The 19572-nt window shown below is 54.8% G+C and overlaps 1 protein-coding gene across 1 annotated transcript in view; it reads left to right on the top strand.

Annotated features, from left to right (window-relative positions):
• ADA (adenosine deaminase) overlaps positions 1-18077 on the top strand; it is a 51046-nt gene extending 32969 nt beyond the window's left edge. Inside the window, exons 4-11 of the mRNA XM_078867383.1 lie at positions 642-785; positions 1647-1762; positions 3846-3970; positions 6846-6917; positions 9954-10055; positions 12178-12260; positions 14039-14168; positions 16850-18077. Coding sequence (XP_078723509.1) covers positions 642-785; positions 1647-1762; positions 3846-3970; positions 6846-6917; positions 9954-10055; positions 12178-12260; positions 14039-14168; positions 16850-16954 — 877 coding nt within the window. The 3' untranslated portion in view covers positions 16955-18077. The remainder of the gene's footprint in view (positions 1-641; positions 786-1646; positions 1763-3845; positions 3971-6845; positions 6918-9953; positions 10056-12177; positions 12261-14038; positions 14169-16849) is intronic.
• Positions 18078-19572: the final 1495 nt, after the last annotated feature.

Here is a 19572-nt window from a genome sequence, read left to right as displayed (position 1 = left end):
ACACGCACACACGCACACACACACACGCACTATACACACACACGCACGCACATGCGCGCACACGCATGCACACACACACGCACGCACACGCACGAACACGCACATACACACACACGCACACACACACACGCACATACACACACGCACGCGCACACACGTACACACACACACACGCACATACACGCACGCACGCGCGCACACACGTACACACACACATACACACATACGCGCACACACGCACATACACGAACGCGCACATACACACACACACGCACCCGCGCACACACGCACACATACACACAGCGCCAGTGGATGGAGGAGGGGGCAGGGGGCTAAAATGAGGGGGGGCAGAAGTTATTGTTTGTGGTCAAACGCACACACACACACTCACACACACACACTCACACACACACTCAGACGCCGTATTATAAGACGCACCCCCCCCCCCCCTGCACCGCTCACCAACTCTTGCACCCCCCCCGTCTCTCTCCTGCCCCCCCCTGCTCCCCCTTCCCATCACCCCCCCCCCCCCCTCCGTATCTCTCTCCTGCCCCCCCTCTTCCCACCGCCCCCACCCCCCCCCGTCTCTCTCTCCTACCCCACCCTTCCCACCCCCCCCCCCCCCCCCCACACTTTGGCAGTGGGGACCGGGAGGCGATCCGCCGCGTGGCGTACGAGCTAGTGGCGGACAAGGCTGGGCAGGGCGTCGTCTACCTGGAGGCTCGCTACAGCCCCCAGCTGCTCGCCAACGCCGACGTCACGCCCGTGCCCTGGGGGCAGCGCAGGTAGCTTGCTTGCCCCCAGGGCTTCTTCGTCGCGGTTGGTGCGCAACGCGCCGGTGGGAGGTGCTGTGGGTGAGGTCACGTGAGCATCGCCTCGCGTTTGTCCGACGTCTCTGTTGAGGACCTGAACGGGGAGGAGGGAGACCTCCACAACTCTGCGGCTATCCGCCTGATGATGCTGGCTGGCTGCTGCTGTGGTTGTTGTTGTTGTTGTAATCACTGGCGAGACGTCACGGCACTCGAACGGCGATAGTGATGACGATGGTGGCAACGGTGTCAGTGATGGTGTCAGTGGTGATGATGGTGGTGATGATGGTGGTGATGACGATGGTGGTGATGATGACGATGGTGATAGTGATGATGATGGTGGTGGTGACGATGGTGATGACGATGGTGTAGTGATGACGATGGTGTTGGTGATGACGATGATAGCGATGATGATGGTGGTGATGACCATGATGATGATAGCGATGGCGATAGCGATGGCGATGATGACGATAGCGATGAAGACGGTGGCGATGACGATGGTGGTGATGACGATGGTGGTGATGACGATGGTGGTGATGACGAAGATGACGATGATGACGATGAAGATGATGGTGACGATGGTGGTGATGATGATGACGATAGCGATGATGATGACGATAGTGATGACGATGGTGGTGATGACGATGATGATGATGGTGGTGATGACGATGATGATGATGGTGGTGATGACGACGATGATGATGACGATAGCAATGACGATGGTGGTGATGACGATGATGATGGTGGTGATGACGACGATGATGATGATGGTGGTGATGACGACGATGATGATGATGGTGGTGATGACGTTGACGATGGCTGTGCCTTGCCTCCCAGCGGTGACGTCACGCCGGACGAGGTGGTGTCGCTGGTGAACCAGGGCTTCCGCGAGGGCGAGAAGGAGTTTGGCATCACGGTGCGCTCCATCCTGTGCTGCATGCGGCACATGCCCGGTACACACACACAGTACACACACACAGTACACACAGTACACACACACAGTACACACACACAGTACACACACAGTACACACGGTGCGCTCCATCCTGTGCTGCATGCGGCACATGCCCGGTACACACACACACAGTACACACACAGTACACACACATAACACACACACGGTACACACACACACAGTACACACACAGTACACACGGTGCGCTCCATCCTGTGCTGCATGCGGCACATGCCCGGTACACACACACAGTACACACACAGTACACACACACAGTACACACGATACACACACACAGTACACACACAGTACACACAGTACACACACACAGTACACACGATACACACACACAGTACACACACAGTACACACAGTACACACACACAGTACACACACAGTACACACACACAGTACACACAATACACATGCATAGCACACACGGTACGCACGATACACACACACAGTACACACAGTACACAAGGTACACACACAGTACACAGAGTACACACGATACACACGCACAGTACACACACAGTACACAGTACACACACACAGTACACACAGTACACGCACACAGTACACACGATACACGCACACAGTACACACGATACACGCACACAGTACACACGGTACACACACACAGTACACACGGTACACACACACAGTACACACGGTACACACACACAGTACACACGATACACACGATACACACGATACACACGGTACACACACACAGTACACACGATACACACACAGTACACATTATACACACAGTACACACAGTACACACAGTACACACACACAGTACACACACACAGTACACACGATACACACACAGTACACACGATACACACACAGTACACACTATACACACAGTACACACAGTACACACAATACACACACAGTACACACACACAGTGCACACAGTACACACACACAATACACACAGTACACACGATACACACACAGTACACACGATACACACACACAGTACACACGATACACACGATACACACACACAGTACACACGATACACACACATAGTACACACGATACACACACACAGTACACGGTACGCACGATACACACACAGTACACACGATACACACACAGTACACGGTACACACACAGTACACACGATACACACACAGTACACACGATACACACACAGTACACGGTACACACACAGTACACACGATACACACACACAGTACACACGATACACACACAGTACACACAGTACACACGATACACACACAGTACACACGATACACACACAGTACACACGATACACACACACACAGTACACACACAGTACACACGATACACACGATACACACACACACAGTACGCACGATACACACACACACAGTACACACGATATACACACACAGTACACACGATACACACACACAGTACACACAATACACACACAGTACACACGATATACACACACACAGTACACACAGTACGCATGATACACACACAGTACACACGATACAGTGCCGGATGAAGCCAAGGGCGTGGTCTGTAGCATATGACATAACGGGGCCTTAAATAAAATAAAAAACACGTAAATATCCAAACACAATGTTTATACTTGCATAGTAAATTGTATTTTTTAATTTGCTATACAGCCAGACAATACGACAAATCGCTAACCTTAAACACCCAGTCGTTCATAAAAGTTAAAGGCAGTATAGTACTATAGTAATAGAGCAAGTGCAGAATCATGAACAGGAATTGATAGCTTGAAAGCATTTAGCGCGGGGCCCTTGAAAGTGCGGAGCCCGTAGCTACTACATGTGTAGTAGCAAGTAGCTACATATGTAGTAGCTACTACATGTGTAGCTACTACACGTGTAGCAGCTACACGTGTAGTAGCTACTACACATGTAGTAGCTACTACATGTGTAGCTACTACACATGCAGTAGCTACTATACATGTACCTACTACACATGTAGCTACTTGTGCTGCTGGGATAATCCGGCACTGGCGCTTGCTACTCGCTTGCGGGCACTTGCCCCAACAGGCTGCCGAGGCTACACGGGGGACCTTTGTCTGTGTGCGTGTGTGGCTAGACTGGTCGCCGGAGGTGCTGAGGCTGTGCCTCAAGTACAGGGACCACGGGGTGGTGGCCATCGACCTGGCGGGGGACGAGTCACTGGTGGCCGAGGCCGGGGGCCCCCACCGCACAGCCTTCCTGGTGGGCGGCGCAGCGCACACAGCACCCACAGCACCCACAGCACACACAGCACACACAGTACACACAGCACACACACCACCCACAGCACACACACCACACACAGCACACACAGCACACACACCACCCACAGCACACACAGCACACACACCACCCACAGCACACACAGCACACACAGCACACACACCACCCACACCACCCACACCACCCACACCACGCACACCACCCACACCACCCACACCACCCAAGCCACCCACACCACCCACACAACCCACACCACTCACACCACCCACACCACCCACACCACCCACACCACGCACACCACCCACACCACCCACACCACGCACACCACCCACGCCACCCACACCACCCACACCACTCACGCCACCCACGCCACCCACGCCACCCACACCACCCACACCACGCACACCACCCACACCACCCACACCACCCACACCACCCACACCACCCACACCACCCAAGCCACCCACACCACCCACACAACCCACACCACTCACACCACCCACACCACCCACACCACCCACACCACCCACACCACGCACACCACCCACACCACCCACACCACCCACACCACCCACGCCACCCACGTTACCCACACCACCCACACCACCCACACCACCCACACCACTCACACCACCCAAGTCACCCACACCACCCACACCACCCACACCACTCACACCACTCACAGCACCCACACCACCCACACCACTCACAGCACCCACACCACTCACACCACCCACACCACCCACCCCACCCACACCACTCACACCACCCACACCACCCACACCACCCACACCACTCACAGCACCCACACCACCCACACCACCCACACCACCCACACCACCCACTCCACTCACAGCACCCACACCACCCACACCACTCACACCACCCACACCACCCACACCACCCACTCCACTCACAGCACCCACACCACACACAACACTCACACCACCCACACCACCCACACCACCCACACCACCCACACCACACACAGCACACACAGCACCCACACCACCCACACCACCCACACCACCCACACCACACACACCACTCACACCACACACACCACACACACCACCCACACCACACACAGCACACACAGCACCCACACCACCCACACCACCCACACCACCCACACCACACACACCACTCACACCACTCACACCACCCACACCACCCACACCACCCACACCACTCACACCACCCAAACCACACACAACACTCACACCACCCACACCACCCACACCACCCACGCCACCCACGTCACCCACACCACCCACACCACCCACACCACCCACACCACTCACACCACCCAAGTCACCCACACCACCCACACCACCCACACCACTCACACCACTCACAGCACCCACACCACCCACACCACCCACACCACTCACAGCACCCACACCACTCACACCACCCACACCACCCACCCCACCCACACCACTCACACCACCCACGCCACTCACAGCACCCACACCACCCACACCACCCACACCACTCACAGCACCCACACCACCCACACCACTCACACCACCCACACCACCCACACCACCCACTCCACTCACAGCACCCACACCACCCACACCACTCACACCACCCACACCACCCACACCACCCACACCACCCACACCACTCACACCACCCACACCACCCACACCACCCACACCACACACAGCACACACAGCACCCACACCACCCACACCACCCACACCACCCACACCACCCACACCACACACAGCACCCACACCACCCACACCACCCACACCACACACACCACACACAGCACACACAGCACCCACACCACACACACCACACACACCACACACACCACTCACACCACCCACACCACCCACACCACCCACACCACACACAGCACCCACACCACACACACCACTCACACCACCCACACCACCCACACCACACACACCACTCACACCACCCACACCACCCACACCACACACAGCACCCACACCACCCACACCACACACACCACCCACACCACACACACCACACACACCACACACACCACCCACACCACTCACACCACACACACCACTCACACCACACACACCACCCACACCACACACACCACACACACCACTCACACCACCCACACCACCCACACCACACACACCACTCACACCACCCACACCACCCACACCACACACCCCACACACACCACCCACACCACACACACCACACACACCACTCACACCACCCACACCACACACACCACACACACCACTCACACCACCCACACCACACACACCACACACACCACCCACACCACCCACACCACACACACCACCCACACCACACACACCACACACACCACCCACACCACCCACAGCAGCCACAGCACCCACACCACCCACACCACCCACACCACCCACAGCAGCCACGCCACCCACGCCACCCACGTCACCCACACCACCCCACACCACCCCACACCACCCACACCACCCACACCACCCAAGCCACCCACACCACCCACACCACACACACCACACACACCACCCACAGCAGCCACAGCACCCACACCACCCACACCACCCACACCACCCACAGCAGCCACACCACCCACGTCACCCACGTCACCCACACCACCCCACACCACCCCACACCACCCACACCACCCAAGCCACCCACACCACCCACACCCCGACACACCCCCACACACCCCCACACACCCCCGACACACCCCGACACACCCCGACACCCCCCACGGATGTGGTGTAATTTGCGGGGAGCGGTGGTGCAGCTCACTGCACTTGCCTCTACAGCCGACGCAGGCTACACGGCGGGATGGAGGGGTGGACCCGTACTTTGTCGTCCTTGTTGTCGGTGTCACCAGGAGGCGGTGAGGGACGGCGTTCACCGCACGGTCCACGCCGGAGAGGTGGGGTCATCGAAGGTCGTCGAGGAGGTGAGAGGGGGTGTGCGGGGTGAGGAGGAGGAGGAGGGTGGAAGGAAAACACCTTCTCCTGATAATAGTTTTTTTACCCTTCTATCTGGCAACAAAACTGACATCTTTTTTACAAGGAGTCGTGTTTACATAGACCACAATTACCTGCAGTCATAATGCAAACAAAAAACATAACTCTGATAATGATATGCACTGTCCTTGAAGTTGATTGGTCCACACCCGAGACAGCTTTCCTTGAGCCTAGTCTCACATGGGTTGGACCAGATGACGCCAAAAGGCGCACATTATCAGAGTTGTGTTTTTTGTTTGCATTATGACTGCAGATATTGTGGTCTATGTAAACATGACTCCTTGTAAAAAAAGGTGGCAGTTTTGTTGCCAGATAGAAGGGTAAAAAAACAATTATCATATTTTTTACTGGCAAATGAGGTTCCAATGGTGTAAATGCTTGACCTCCTGACTCGACACTTTCGTGACTGCAGGAATTCATGTTCTTGGTTCTTTCGGTAAAGTCGCGTAGAGATAGAAAATAAAAATGACGTAATTAAATTAAAATTTCAAAATGAAAATGAATTGAAAATAATAAAGGCGAAAAACCCACGACGTTTCGATCGCAACGACACGTCGTGGGTTTTTTGCTTTTATGATTTTTAATTTCTTTTTAATTTTATTTCATTATTGTTATTTGCTATCTACGTGACTTTTTACCAAAAGAACCGAGAATACACCTTCTCCTGAAGGTCCGATACATGACGATAGACAGGATCACACTTACACCTCCTCATATCTGTCCTGGTAACGAAACAAATACATGTTTTCCTCTACGCTTCCCATCAGTCCCACCCAGAGGTCGCAACCGGGTACCCGATACCCGTACCCTACCCGATACCCGGCTACCCGTACCCAGCCGGGTACGGGTACCCGTTTGCGACCCTGGTGCGGCCGGGTACGGGTACGGGTAGGCCGTGAGTTACTGGTGAGCAACCGTTTGTCACTCATTTCCCAACGTCTTGTCTCTTCTCATAATTCAAGTTCCTAGAATCAACCCACCCGCGCCTGCAACATGGCTTCATCCCAGAGGTCGCAATCGGGTACCCGATACCCGTACCCTACCCGTACCCGGCCGGGTACGGGTACCCGTTTGCGACCCTGGTGCGGCCGGGTACGGGTACGGGTAAGGAATCAAAACCCGTTTGCAACCTCTGACCCCACCGCCTTCCTTGTGGCAGTGCCCGTAACTCAGCAGCATCGGTTCAACGCTGGGAACGCACACTCTGGACGGGTTTGGACATGCAGTGTCCCATAATCTTCAGCAGCATCAACAACAACATGAGCTGCAGCAGCAGCAGCGTCGGGGCCTCGCTTGAACCAAAGCTGGCGGCCTGCCAGATGTTCATAGACCATAGACAGAGGCCTGTGTCTCAGAGGTCGCAAACGGGTTTTGATTCCTTACCCGTACCCGTACCCTACCCGTACCCGGATCACTGTGTGAGTCTATGGGTCTCTGTGATGAGCCTATGGGTGCGAGTCTATGGGTCTTTGTGTGATCATGTGGATATTTGTGTGAGTCTGTGGCTCTATGAGAGGGGAGAGGCAGGAGAGTGCGTGGAGGGGAGTAGAGTGAGATGAGAGGGGAGAGGTAGAAGAGTGCGTGGAGGGGGGTAGAGTGAGATGAGAGGGGAGAGGTAGGAGAGTGCGTGGAGGGGAGTAGAGTGAGTTGAGAGGGGAGAGGTAGGAGAGTGCGTGGAGGGGAGTAGAGTGAGATGAGAGGGGAGAGGCAGGAGAGTGCGTGGAGGGGAGTAGAGTGAGATGAAAGGAGAGGTAGGAGAGTGTGTGGAGGGGAGTAGAGTGAGTTGAGAGGGGAGAGGTAGGAGAGTGTGTGGAGGGGAGTAGAGTGAGATGAGAGGGGAGAGGCAGGAGAGTGTGTGGAGGGGAGTAGAGTGAGATGAAAGGAGAGGTAGGAGAGTGTGTGGAGGGGAGTAAAGTGAGTTGAGAGGGGAGAGGTAGGAGAGTGTGTGGAGGGGAGTAGAGTGAGATGAAAGGAGAGGTAGGAGAGTGTGTGGAGGGGAGTAGAGTGAGATGAGAGGGGAGAGGCAGGAGAGTGTGTGGAGGGGAGTAGAGTGAGATGAAAGGAGAGGTAGGAGAGTGTGTGGAGGGGAGTAGAGTGAGATGAGAGGGGAGAGGCAGGAGAGTGCGTGGAGGGGAGTAGAGTGAGATGAAAGGAGAGGTAGGAGAGTGTGTGGAAGGGAGTAGAGTGAGTTGAGAGGGGAGAGGTAGGAGAGTGTGTGGAGGGGAGTAGAGTGAGATGAGAGGGGAGAAGCAGGAGAGTGTGTGGAGGGGAGTAGAGTGAGATGAAAGGAGAGGTAGGAGAGTGTGTGGAGGGGAGTAGAGTGAGATGAGAGGAGAGAGGTAGCAGAGTGCGTGGAGGGGAGTAGAGTGAGATGAGAGGGGAGAGGTAGGAGAGTGCGTGGAGGGGAGTGGAGTGAGATGAGAGGTAGGAGAGTGCGTGGAGGGGAGTGGAGTGAGATGAGAGGTAGGAGACTGTGCGGAGGGGAGTGAGATGATAGAGGTATGAGAGAGCGTGTGCGTAGTGGGTAATGACGCGGGTGGTGATGATGACAATGAGCGTCCAGCCCTGTGATTGCCCCATGATTGCCCCATGATTAACGGGGACGCTGATTCGCTGATGACATCATTCATCATTACCGGGCGTGCGTCCAGCGCGTCCAACGCAGCGGTCAGCGCTACGCCGCGCGACGAACCCGGCGACCCGAGTTCCCGCTCACGGCCAACACCGTTGACGATGATTTAAACTGGTGCGGGGTCGACACAACCTCACATGAGCGCTCGGTGCGATGCATAAAACATCGCCACCGGGGAGACAAAGGCGGCCGGGCGTGGCGCTGGCCACCCACCCACCTCGTGTGCCACCGTGCCGGCCTTCATAGGCGCCGTTCCTCGCTGACAGCACTTGCCCCGACTGTCTGTGAAGGCTACACGGTGTGGGGGGGGGTGTATCTTTGTCTTTGGTGGCAGGCGGTGGACGTGTTGCGGGCGGAGAGGATCGGCCACGGCTACCACACCCTGGAGGACCCGGAGCTCTACGCGCGGCTGCTCAAGGCCAACATGCACTTCGAGGTAGCGCGCGCGGCGAGCAAAGACAAAGCCAAAGGTCCCCCGCGTAGTCGTTTTCAAGGCGACGGGGCGAGCGCCCGCGATGGCGCGGTGCGGCCAGAGCCGCGCCCGGCCGCCTTTGTCTCCCTCGGTGGCGATGGTTACTACACACCGCACCAGGTACTCGTTTGAGGCCGAGTCGACCTAGGGGAGGCCCACGGTCCGGTTCGGATAATCGCCGCTGGTGTTGGGAATCGAACCCGGGCTGCCGGGTTCGTAGCGACCGCTTCACACAAACACACGCAAAGATCCCCCGGATAGCCTTAACACACTGTTAGGGCAAGAGCTGTTAGCGAGCTCCTATGAAGGATGGCACGGCGCGCGAGGGGGTGGGTGGGTGGCCAGCACCACGCCCGGCCGCTTTTGTCTCCTTCGTGATAAATGCTTTTATAAATCGCACCAGGTACTCATTTGAGGCCGAGTCGACCTAAGGGAGGCCCAGGTACCTATTCAGGTAATCGTTACCGGTGTTGGCCGCGAGCGGGAATCGAACCCGGGATGCCGGGTTCGTAGCCTCAGCGCGCGCTGGCCACTGGGTGAGTGAGGGCCTCCCCCCACGTGCCGTGCAGGTCACGCGCGGGGGGGCGGGGGGGTATTTGACCATACTTCACCACGCCGGCTATCAGTGCGGGATTGGTGAGGGTGGGGGGTGTGAGTAGATGCGGGAGCATGGAGGTCGAACAACCCACCCTCTCACCCACCCACCCACTCACCCACCCACCCTCTCACCCACCCACCCACTCACCCACCCACCTACTCACCCACCCACTCACCCACCCACCCACCCACCCACTCACCCACCCACCCACCCACCCACTCACCCACCCACCCACCCACTCACTCACTCACCCACCCTCTCACCCACCCACCCACTCACCCACCCACCCTCTCACCCACCCACCCACTCACCCACCCACCTACTCACCCACCCACTCACCCACCCACCCACCCACTCACTCACTCACCCACCCTCTCACCCACCCACCCACTCACCCACCCACCCTCTCACCCACCCACCCACTCACCCACCCACCCTCTCACCCACCCACCTACTCACCCACCCACCCTCTCACCCACCCACCTACTCACCCACCCACTCACCCACCCACCCTCTCACCCACCCACCCTCTCACCCACCCACCCACTCACCCACCCACCTACTCACCCACCCACTCACCCACCCACCTACTCACCCACCCACTCACCCACCCACCTACTCACCCACCCTCTCACCCCACCCACTCACTCACTCACCCACCCTCTCACCCTCTCACCCACCCACTCACTCACCCACTCACCCACCCTCTCACCCACCCTCTCACCCTCTCACCCACCCACCTACTCACCCACCCACTCACCCACCCACCTACTCAGCCACCCACTCACCCACCCACCCACCCACTCACCCACCCACCCACTCACCCACCCACCCACTCACCCACCCACCTACTCACCCACCCTCTCACTCACCCACCCACCCCACCCACCCTCTCACCCTTTCACCCACCCACTCACTCACCCACTCACCCACCCTCTCACCCACCCACCCACCCTCTCACCCACTCACTCACTCACCCAACAAAGATGGCCGCTTTCATGCTGCACTCACCACCCTCTCTGCAGCAGCAGCAGCAGCACCTGGGACCCTCTAGACCACGGGTGGGGAACCTTTCTTCTGCCAAGGGCCATTTGGATATTTATATAACATCATTCGCGGGCCATACAAAATAGTCAACTTAAAAATTAGCCCGTTTATATTTGGTCAAACGTTTAATGAACTCGCCCCCTAATGCGACGGCTGGAACTGCTTCTCTTTGGGCGAGGCGTGTGATGTTAGCTGTCATTGATGATGTCGCTACTCGCAACTGCTTTTCCAGCTCCTAGATTTATTGAATTTCGAGTCCCAGCCTGCGGTTGCCTTGGCAGGGCCACACCAAATGATTTCGCGGGCCTTATACGGCCCACGGTCCGGACGTTACCCACCCCTGATCTAGATTCTCCCCCGAGTGGCCAGAGACCCCTTGTGGCGGAAGCGTGGAGAGCGAACAAACTGCGATGCTGTACCCACCCCCCCTCCGCTTTACAGATCTGCCCCTGGTCCAGCTACCTGACGGGAGCCTGCCTCTCCGGCGAGAAGGAGGCGGACTTCTCGAAACACCCCGTCGTGAGGTGGGTCCTCACGTCGTCGTCATCGTGACCACCACCAACACGACCACCGTCATCATTATATTAGACTTTTTATTTTGATCTTACCAGGTAAGGACCACTTGTGGTGGGTGCATAGCCATTTTCTTCGGAGAATGCGACCTTGATTCTAGATTTGAAGCTTTCGTAACTGCAAGGATTCATATTCTTAGGTCTTTTTTCGGTAAAGTCACGTAGGTACAAAAAGTAATTTTATTTTTATTTTACTTTTATTAATTTTAATTTTTTTACCTACGTGACTTTACCGAAAAAACCTAAGAAAATGCGACCTTGGCCCGTCACACACGAATCATCATCATCATTGCTGAGGATAAATTACCCTGAAGGGGCTTGGATGTTGATTCTAAATGTTGAGGGGGAATATCCGGAGGAGCCGGACATCATTCCGTTCCTCTCTCACAGCCTCGCCTCTTCACCATCGCCCCTCCACTCCGTCCCGTCCCTCCCCTACCCTTCCGTGACCCCTACGAGCCACTCTATTGCTGTCACTCGTTCAAACTCAAAGTGTTGTTTGTTTATACGCAACCTATTTTTAAATCCTTTATATTAAGTTCACTTGCTTGCGCGCTTACGACCGTGCAAATCTTTCGGTCGTTTTTTAACCCGCTTCCCGTGATCCAATCGAGCTGACATTTTGCACACAGACTCGTTGTGCGTGACAATTTATTTTCGTGAAAAAATTTTTTTCCAAAAGTTTACACTTTTAGGAAAAAAAAAATTTCATATTTAATTTAAAATACCAATGTGATAAAAATGAAACTCTTACTCAAGAAAAACAGAAATGAATAATAAAATAAAACCGATGCCACGCATATAAAGGATTTATAGTGAAAAACTTAGTTTTTACGGGTTAATTTTTTCATTGGGCCAGGTAAGGCCCACTGAGCTGTCCAGCAACGTTTTTGAGAATGCGACCTTGGCCGCACACGAATGATAGCCCAACGAGGTGGCTCGTCATCAACGCGTGAACGTTTGCAGCGGTCAAATTACTCTAAAGGCGTGACGTGACGTTGATTCCAAATGTCCCAGTGGAAAAACCGGAGGACCCGGAGAAAAATCCACGCGACCACGGAGAGAGATAGAGAGACACCGCAAATTTCAAATATACAGCAGCAGGCGTCAAGGGTCAGGGATCGAACCCACGACCTCCTGCATACCAGGCGAGGTGGTTAACATCTCCATGCCACGGTGCTGCCCATTCATCAACCCTTGCAACCATTCCATTCTGTCACCGCTTTGTCTGCCAAGCGCCTTGAGCGAAGGAGGCGCTCTACTATTCTTAGGTTTCTTCGATAAAGTCACGTAGGTAAAAAAACTAAAATTAAAATTAATAAAAGTAAAATTAAAATAAAATAAAAAATCACGACGTTTCGGAGGCAACACAAGCCTGAAGCCGGAGGCTTGTGTTGCCTCCGAAACGTCGTGATTTTTAATTTTATTTTACTTTTATTAATTTTTATTTGAGTTTTTTACCTACGTGACTTTACCGAAAAAACCTAAGAATATGAATACTCGCAGTCACGAAAGCATCAAATCTAGAGGCGCTCTATGTAAACATTAAATTAGATTAGACATAACAGGCGGCGTTCTGGGAAATGTCCCTTCTTGAAAGCGTTGGATTCTGACGGCCGGACCGTGATGTGAACGAGAGACACGGGGGGGGGGAGGGGGGCACAAGAGGCGGAGGCCTTCGTCCAGCAGTGGATTGAGCATGCTCCTGCGACGAACGCGCACGCACGCAGGTTCCACAAGGACAAGGCCAACTTCTCCATCAACACCGACGACCCCTTGATTTTCGACTCCACGCTCGCCACCGACTACAAAATCCTGCGGAAGTACGGAGGGTTCACGGACTCGGACTTCATGGAGCTGGTAAGTGAACGGTGACAGCGGCGGTAGCAGCGACAACAGCTGTCTCTGAGCAGCTCCAGAGGAAGTTCACAACAGAGGTTTTGATTTGGGTGAGATCGCGTCAATGTATAAACGCGTCGTTAAAACCCGCCACCACCCGGCGCGGCCAACTAACAAGGGTTGTCACGTAAACAGGACGTGACCAATTCGTCACTAGCACAGCACATTCTAGATTTGAAGCTTTCGTGACTGCAAGGATTCATACTCTTAGTTCTTTCGGTAAAGTCATGTGGGTAAAAAATGAAATTAAAATGAATAAAAATAAAATAATAAAATCACGACGTTTCGGAGGCAACACAAGTCTCCGTCATCAGGTGGGACCGTCACAGCCAGATTTGCTGCATCAGCCAATGAAAAAACGCAAGCACACATCGCAAATCTGGCTGTGATGCAGCAAATCTGGCTGTGACGGTCCCACCTGATGACGGAGACTTGTGTTGCCTCCGAAACGTCGTGATTTTATTATTTTATTTCTATTAATTTTAATTTCATTTTTTACCCACGTGACTTTACTGAAAGAACTAAGAGTATAGCACAGCACATTTGAGCCCCAGGTGTTGTCGAGAGGGATTCCAGGAGTTGTGCGCCAAGAAACGAGGAATGCAGCCAGACGTCCCGTAGAGAAGATGGGAGAGCAGGTGGTCGAGTGATGTAGCCGTGACTGGGCGGCATGGCGGGAGGAGGATGATGGGGTAAGCGACTTGGGAGGTTGGAGACACGGCAGGTGAGTGATGTGGCCGTGACTGGGCAGGGTGGAGGAGGAGGAGGATGGGGTAAGCGACTTGGGAGGTTGGAGACACGGCAGGTGAGTGATGTAGCCGTGACTGGGCAGGGTGGAGGAGGAGGAGGGCCGATTGCAGAGACCAGTATTGGGAGTGGTCCCCATGAGTCTGGCGACCATTGAGAAGAGAAGGCCTCAGGCCAAGTGGTGGGAGACTGCTAAGGCAGAACGATGGGCTTCTCTGAGTCTATGGGTTTCTATGTGAGTCTATGGGTCCTCTGCATGAGTCTATGGGTCTCTGTGTGGCTATAGGTCTCTGAGTATATGGGTCTCTGCGTGAGTCTGTGGCTCTCTGCGTGAGTCTGTGGCTCTCTGCGCGAGTCTGTGGCTCTCTGTGTGAGTCTGTGGCTCTCTCCGTGAGTCTGTGGCTCTCTCCGTGAGTCTGTGGCTCTCTGCGTGAGTCTGTGGGTCTCTGCGTGAGTCTGTGGGTCTCTGCGTGAGTCTGTGGCTCTCTGTGTGAGTCTGTGGGTCTCTGCGTGAGTCTGTGGCTCTCTCCGTGAGTCTGTGGGTCTCTGCGTGAGTCTGTGGCTCTCTGCGTGAGTCTGTGGCTCTCTGCGTGAGTCTGTGGCTCTCTGCGTGAGTCTGTGGCTCTCTGCGTGAGTCTGTGGGTCTCTGCGCGAGTCTGTGGCTCTCTGCGTGAGTCTGTGGTTCTCTGCGTGAGTCTGTGGCTCTCTGTGTGAGTCTGTGGCTCTCTGCGTGAGTCTGTGGGTCTCTGCGCGAGTCTGTGGGTCTCTGCGCGAGTCTGTGGCTCTCTGCGTGAGTCTGTGGCTCTCTGCGTGAGTCTGTGGGTCTCTGCGCGAGTCTGTGGCTCTCTGCGTGAGTCTGTGGGTCTCTGCGTGAGTCTGTGGCTCTCTGTGTGAGTCTGTGGCTCTCTGCGTGAGTCTGTGGCTCTCTGCGTGAGTCTGTGGCTCTCTGCGTGAGCCTGTGGGTCTCTGCGTGAGTCTGTAGGTCTCTGCGTGAGTCTGTAGGTCTCTGCGTGAGTCTGTGGCTCTCTGCGTGAGTCTGTGGGTCTCTGCGTGAGTCTGTGGGTCTCTGCGTGAGTCTGTGGCTCTCTGCGTGAGTCTGTGGCTCTCTGCGTGAGTCTGTGGCTCTCTGCGTGAGTCTGTGGGTCTCTGCGTGAGTCTGTGGCTCTCTGTGTGAGTCTGTGGGTCTCTCCGTGAGCCTGTGGCTCTCTGCGTGAGTCTGTAGGTCTCTGCGTGAGTCTGTGGCTCTCTGCGTGAGTCTGTGGGTCTCTGCGTGAGTCTGTGGCTCTCTGCGTGAGTCTGTAGGTCTCTGCGTGAGTCTGTGGCTCTCTGCGTGAGTCTGTGGGTCTCTCCGTGAGCCTGTGGCTCTCTGCGTGAGTCTGTGGCTCTCTGTGTGAGTCTGTGGCTCTCTGTGTGAGTCTGTGGCTCTCTGCGTGAGTCTGTGGGTCTCTGCGTGAGTCTGTGGGTCTCTGCGTGAGTCTGTAGGTCTCTGCGTGAGTCTGTGGGTCTCTGTGTGAGTCTGTGGGTCTCTGCGTGAGTCTGTGGGTCTCTCCGTGAGTCTGTGGGTCTCTGCGTGTGTCTGTGGGTCTCTGCGTGAGTCTGTGGGTCTCTGCGTGAGTCTGTAGGTCTCTGCGTGAGTCTGTGGCTCTCTGCGTGAGTCTGTGGGTCTCTGCGTGAGTCTGTGGCTCTCTGTGTGAGTCTGTGGGTCTCTGCGTGAGTCTATGGGTCTCTGTGTGTCTGTGGCTCTCTGCGTGAGCCTGTGGGTCTCTGCGTGAGTCTGTAGGTCTCTGCGTGAGTCTGTAGGTCTCTGCGTGAGTCTGTGGCTCTCTGTGTGAGTCTGTGGGTCTCTCCGTGAGCCTGTGGCTCTCTGTGTTCGTGCTTCTCCCGTCCCCGTGTAGAACCTGAACGCGGCACGTGCGGGGTTCTTGGCGGAGCCCGACAAGAAGCAGCTCCTGCAGAGACTCTACAAGGAGTACGGCATGGAGCAGGACACCAGCCTGTGAGAGGCTGCATCTCCACTCCGCAGCATGCGTCTCTCTCCAGCCCGTGTCTCTCTCCAGCCCGTGTCTCCACTCCGCAGCCCGTGTCTCTCTCCAGGCCGTGTCTCTCTCCAGGCCGTGTCTATCTCCAGGCCGTGTCTCTCTCCAGACCATGTCTTCACTCTGCAGCCTGTGTCTCTACTCTGCAGCCTGTGTCTTTACCCTGCAGCCTGCATCTCTACTCTACCCTCCTGTGGATCATGGGGCCACAATGTTATTGAAACACGTAAACCTTCATACGCACATGTGCACATATACACACACATATATGCAGATAGGCGTACGCACTAACCGCTGTGTGTACGAGTTTACGAACAGTACGCCTACGTGAAAAGGCTCGGCCAATAACATCGATATATATTCTATATATATTTTTTAAATCACACTACTGCGTAGATTTTCCGCGATTGTGGCTCTCCGATGCGATTGCAGGCTGCGCCCAGCGTGCCCGATGTCCGACGTTTCGCTTCACATGCCCTATGATCTTCTTCAGGAACGGGGGGGGGGGGGTGGGGGAGCACGTGGTGCAACGCACAGCGAGCGGCGTTTTAAAATCGATTTACTCTCCCCCCCACCCCACGTGACCGCCCCGTTTATATCACCGCGACATTACTGCCATGTGTACGGTACTCCCCGCAATTGAACGGAATGACTGCAGGAGGGAGCCGCTGTCAGTAACCGGTTCACCATTCGTGGAGTACCCACGACAGCGCGCCGCCCCTCGCTCTCAAGCGTGCCAACGCTGAGCCACCGTCTGCATGTGGTTTGGAACCTTTGGCCCGACATTTCACGTTTATTGGGTACCGTACCGGGAAGCCACACCCACGTTGGGTCAACGTTGGCGTGTTGTTGTTGGGAACGTTGGGTCAACGTTGGGCCAACGTTGGCGTGTTGTTGAGAACGTTGGGTCAACGTTGGCGTGTTGGTGTTGTTGGGAATGTTGGCCCAATGTTGGGCCAACTTTGGGACAATTTTGGCGATCCTGCGTGTGTAATAGCGCTTAATTAATAGCACTTGATATGCAACAAAAAAAAATACGATGTTTTTAATAAATTGTAACAATTAAATTGCAAATGTTGATTTTTTTTTTTAATGTAATGTACACTCAATCCACTGCTGGATGAATGCCCTCCCCATGATGTGCCGGTTATGGAGGTCATTAACCATACTTCGCCATTCTGGTCAGTGCAGGTTGGTGCAGCAAATTGGTGATGGGGGGTGGGTGGTGAGCGTAAGTGGTGAGCGGGGGTGGTGAGCGGGGGTGGTGATGTTGCTCAGGACTGGATGAGTTGTCACTCCGAGCCACTGATATTGGCTGTGGCCCGGATTCGAACTCGTCAGGAGGCTGAGTTCGTAGGAAAGTGAACTCGCCACAGCTCCACCTCCAGCGCTCCATCCCCCACTGCTCCACCTCCACCACTCCACCCCAACCATCCACCACTCTATTCCTGTGCTCTGACCCACAGCTGTACAACCAAGGTGGACGTTTGACGGTATTCAATGTGTAATTAAACGCTGGCCCATAAGCGGAATGTTGCCACTGTGAACACGACGCGATGTACATGCTTATACTACTACATGCTTATACTACTACGCCGGTTAGCACATCCTGGAGTTGATCCGATGCTCCGTTTCTGATTATTGTTGTAGCCATTTAACAGGGTGATCTCAGTTTTTAATAAATTTAAAAGTGATTTTCTTAAAAAAGAAAATATCTGTCTGTAGTTGTTGTTGCTGTTGTGGTGGTGGTGGTGGTTTTTGTCAGCAACATTTTATCTTTTCATCGACTCAACGAGATTCGCAGACCCACACAGAGGCCCATTAGACTTGCACATTTTTGAGCCACAGATTCTCCCAGAGCCCCACAGAATCGCTTCGAGACTCGCACAGAGACCGACAGACTCACAACAGCTAAACGAAACCCATCGGCTCACGCAAAGATATCCAGACTCACACTGAAACCCACAAACTCAGAGACCCAACAAACTCACACTGAGACCCACACTCACAGAGACCCACAGACTCACACAGAGACCCACACTCACAGAGACCCACAGACTCACACAGAGACCTACAAATTCAAACCGAGACCCACAGACTCACACAGAGACCCAACAAACTCACACTGAGACCCACACTCACAGAGACCCACAAACTCATACAGAGACCTACAAATTCAAACCGAGACCCACAGACTCACACAGAGACCCAACAAACTCACACTGAGACCCACACTCACAGAGACCCATAGGCTCACACAGACCCACAGACTCACACGGAGACCCACAAACTCACACAGAGACCCACACTCACAGAGATCCACAGACTCACACAGACCCACAGACTCACACGGAGACCCACAAACTCACACAGAGACCTATATTGGCTCACAGAGACCTATTGGCTCACGCAGAGACCCACAGCCTCACACAGAGACCCACAGACTCACACAGAGACCCACAGACTCACAGAGACCCACAGACTATTTTTGGTGTTTTCAGTCTTTATCTTGCCACTGCCGAGAAAAGGCCTCCCGTTATTGTGTTCTCCATCCCATCCTTCCCCCGCTCGCTCCCGTGCAG

Source organism: Lampetra fluviatilis, chromosome 23 (genome assembly GCF_964198595.1).
Source record: "Lampetra fluviatilis chromosome 23, kcLamFluv1.1, whole genome shotgun sequence".
Classification (NCBI taxonomy): Eukaryota; Metazoa; Chordata; class Hyperoartia; order Petromyzontiformes; family Petromyzontidae; genus Lampetra; species Lampetra fluviatilis.
The sequence above is the reverse complement of the archived record's forward strand: the minus strand, read 5'-3'. Positions and strand labels throughout refer to the sequence as shown.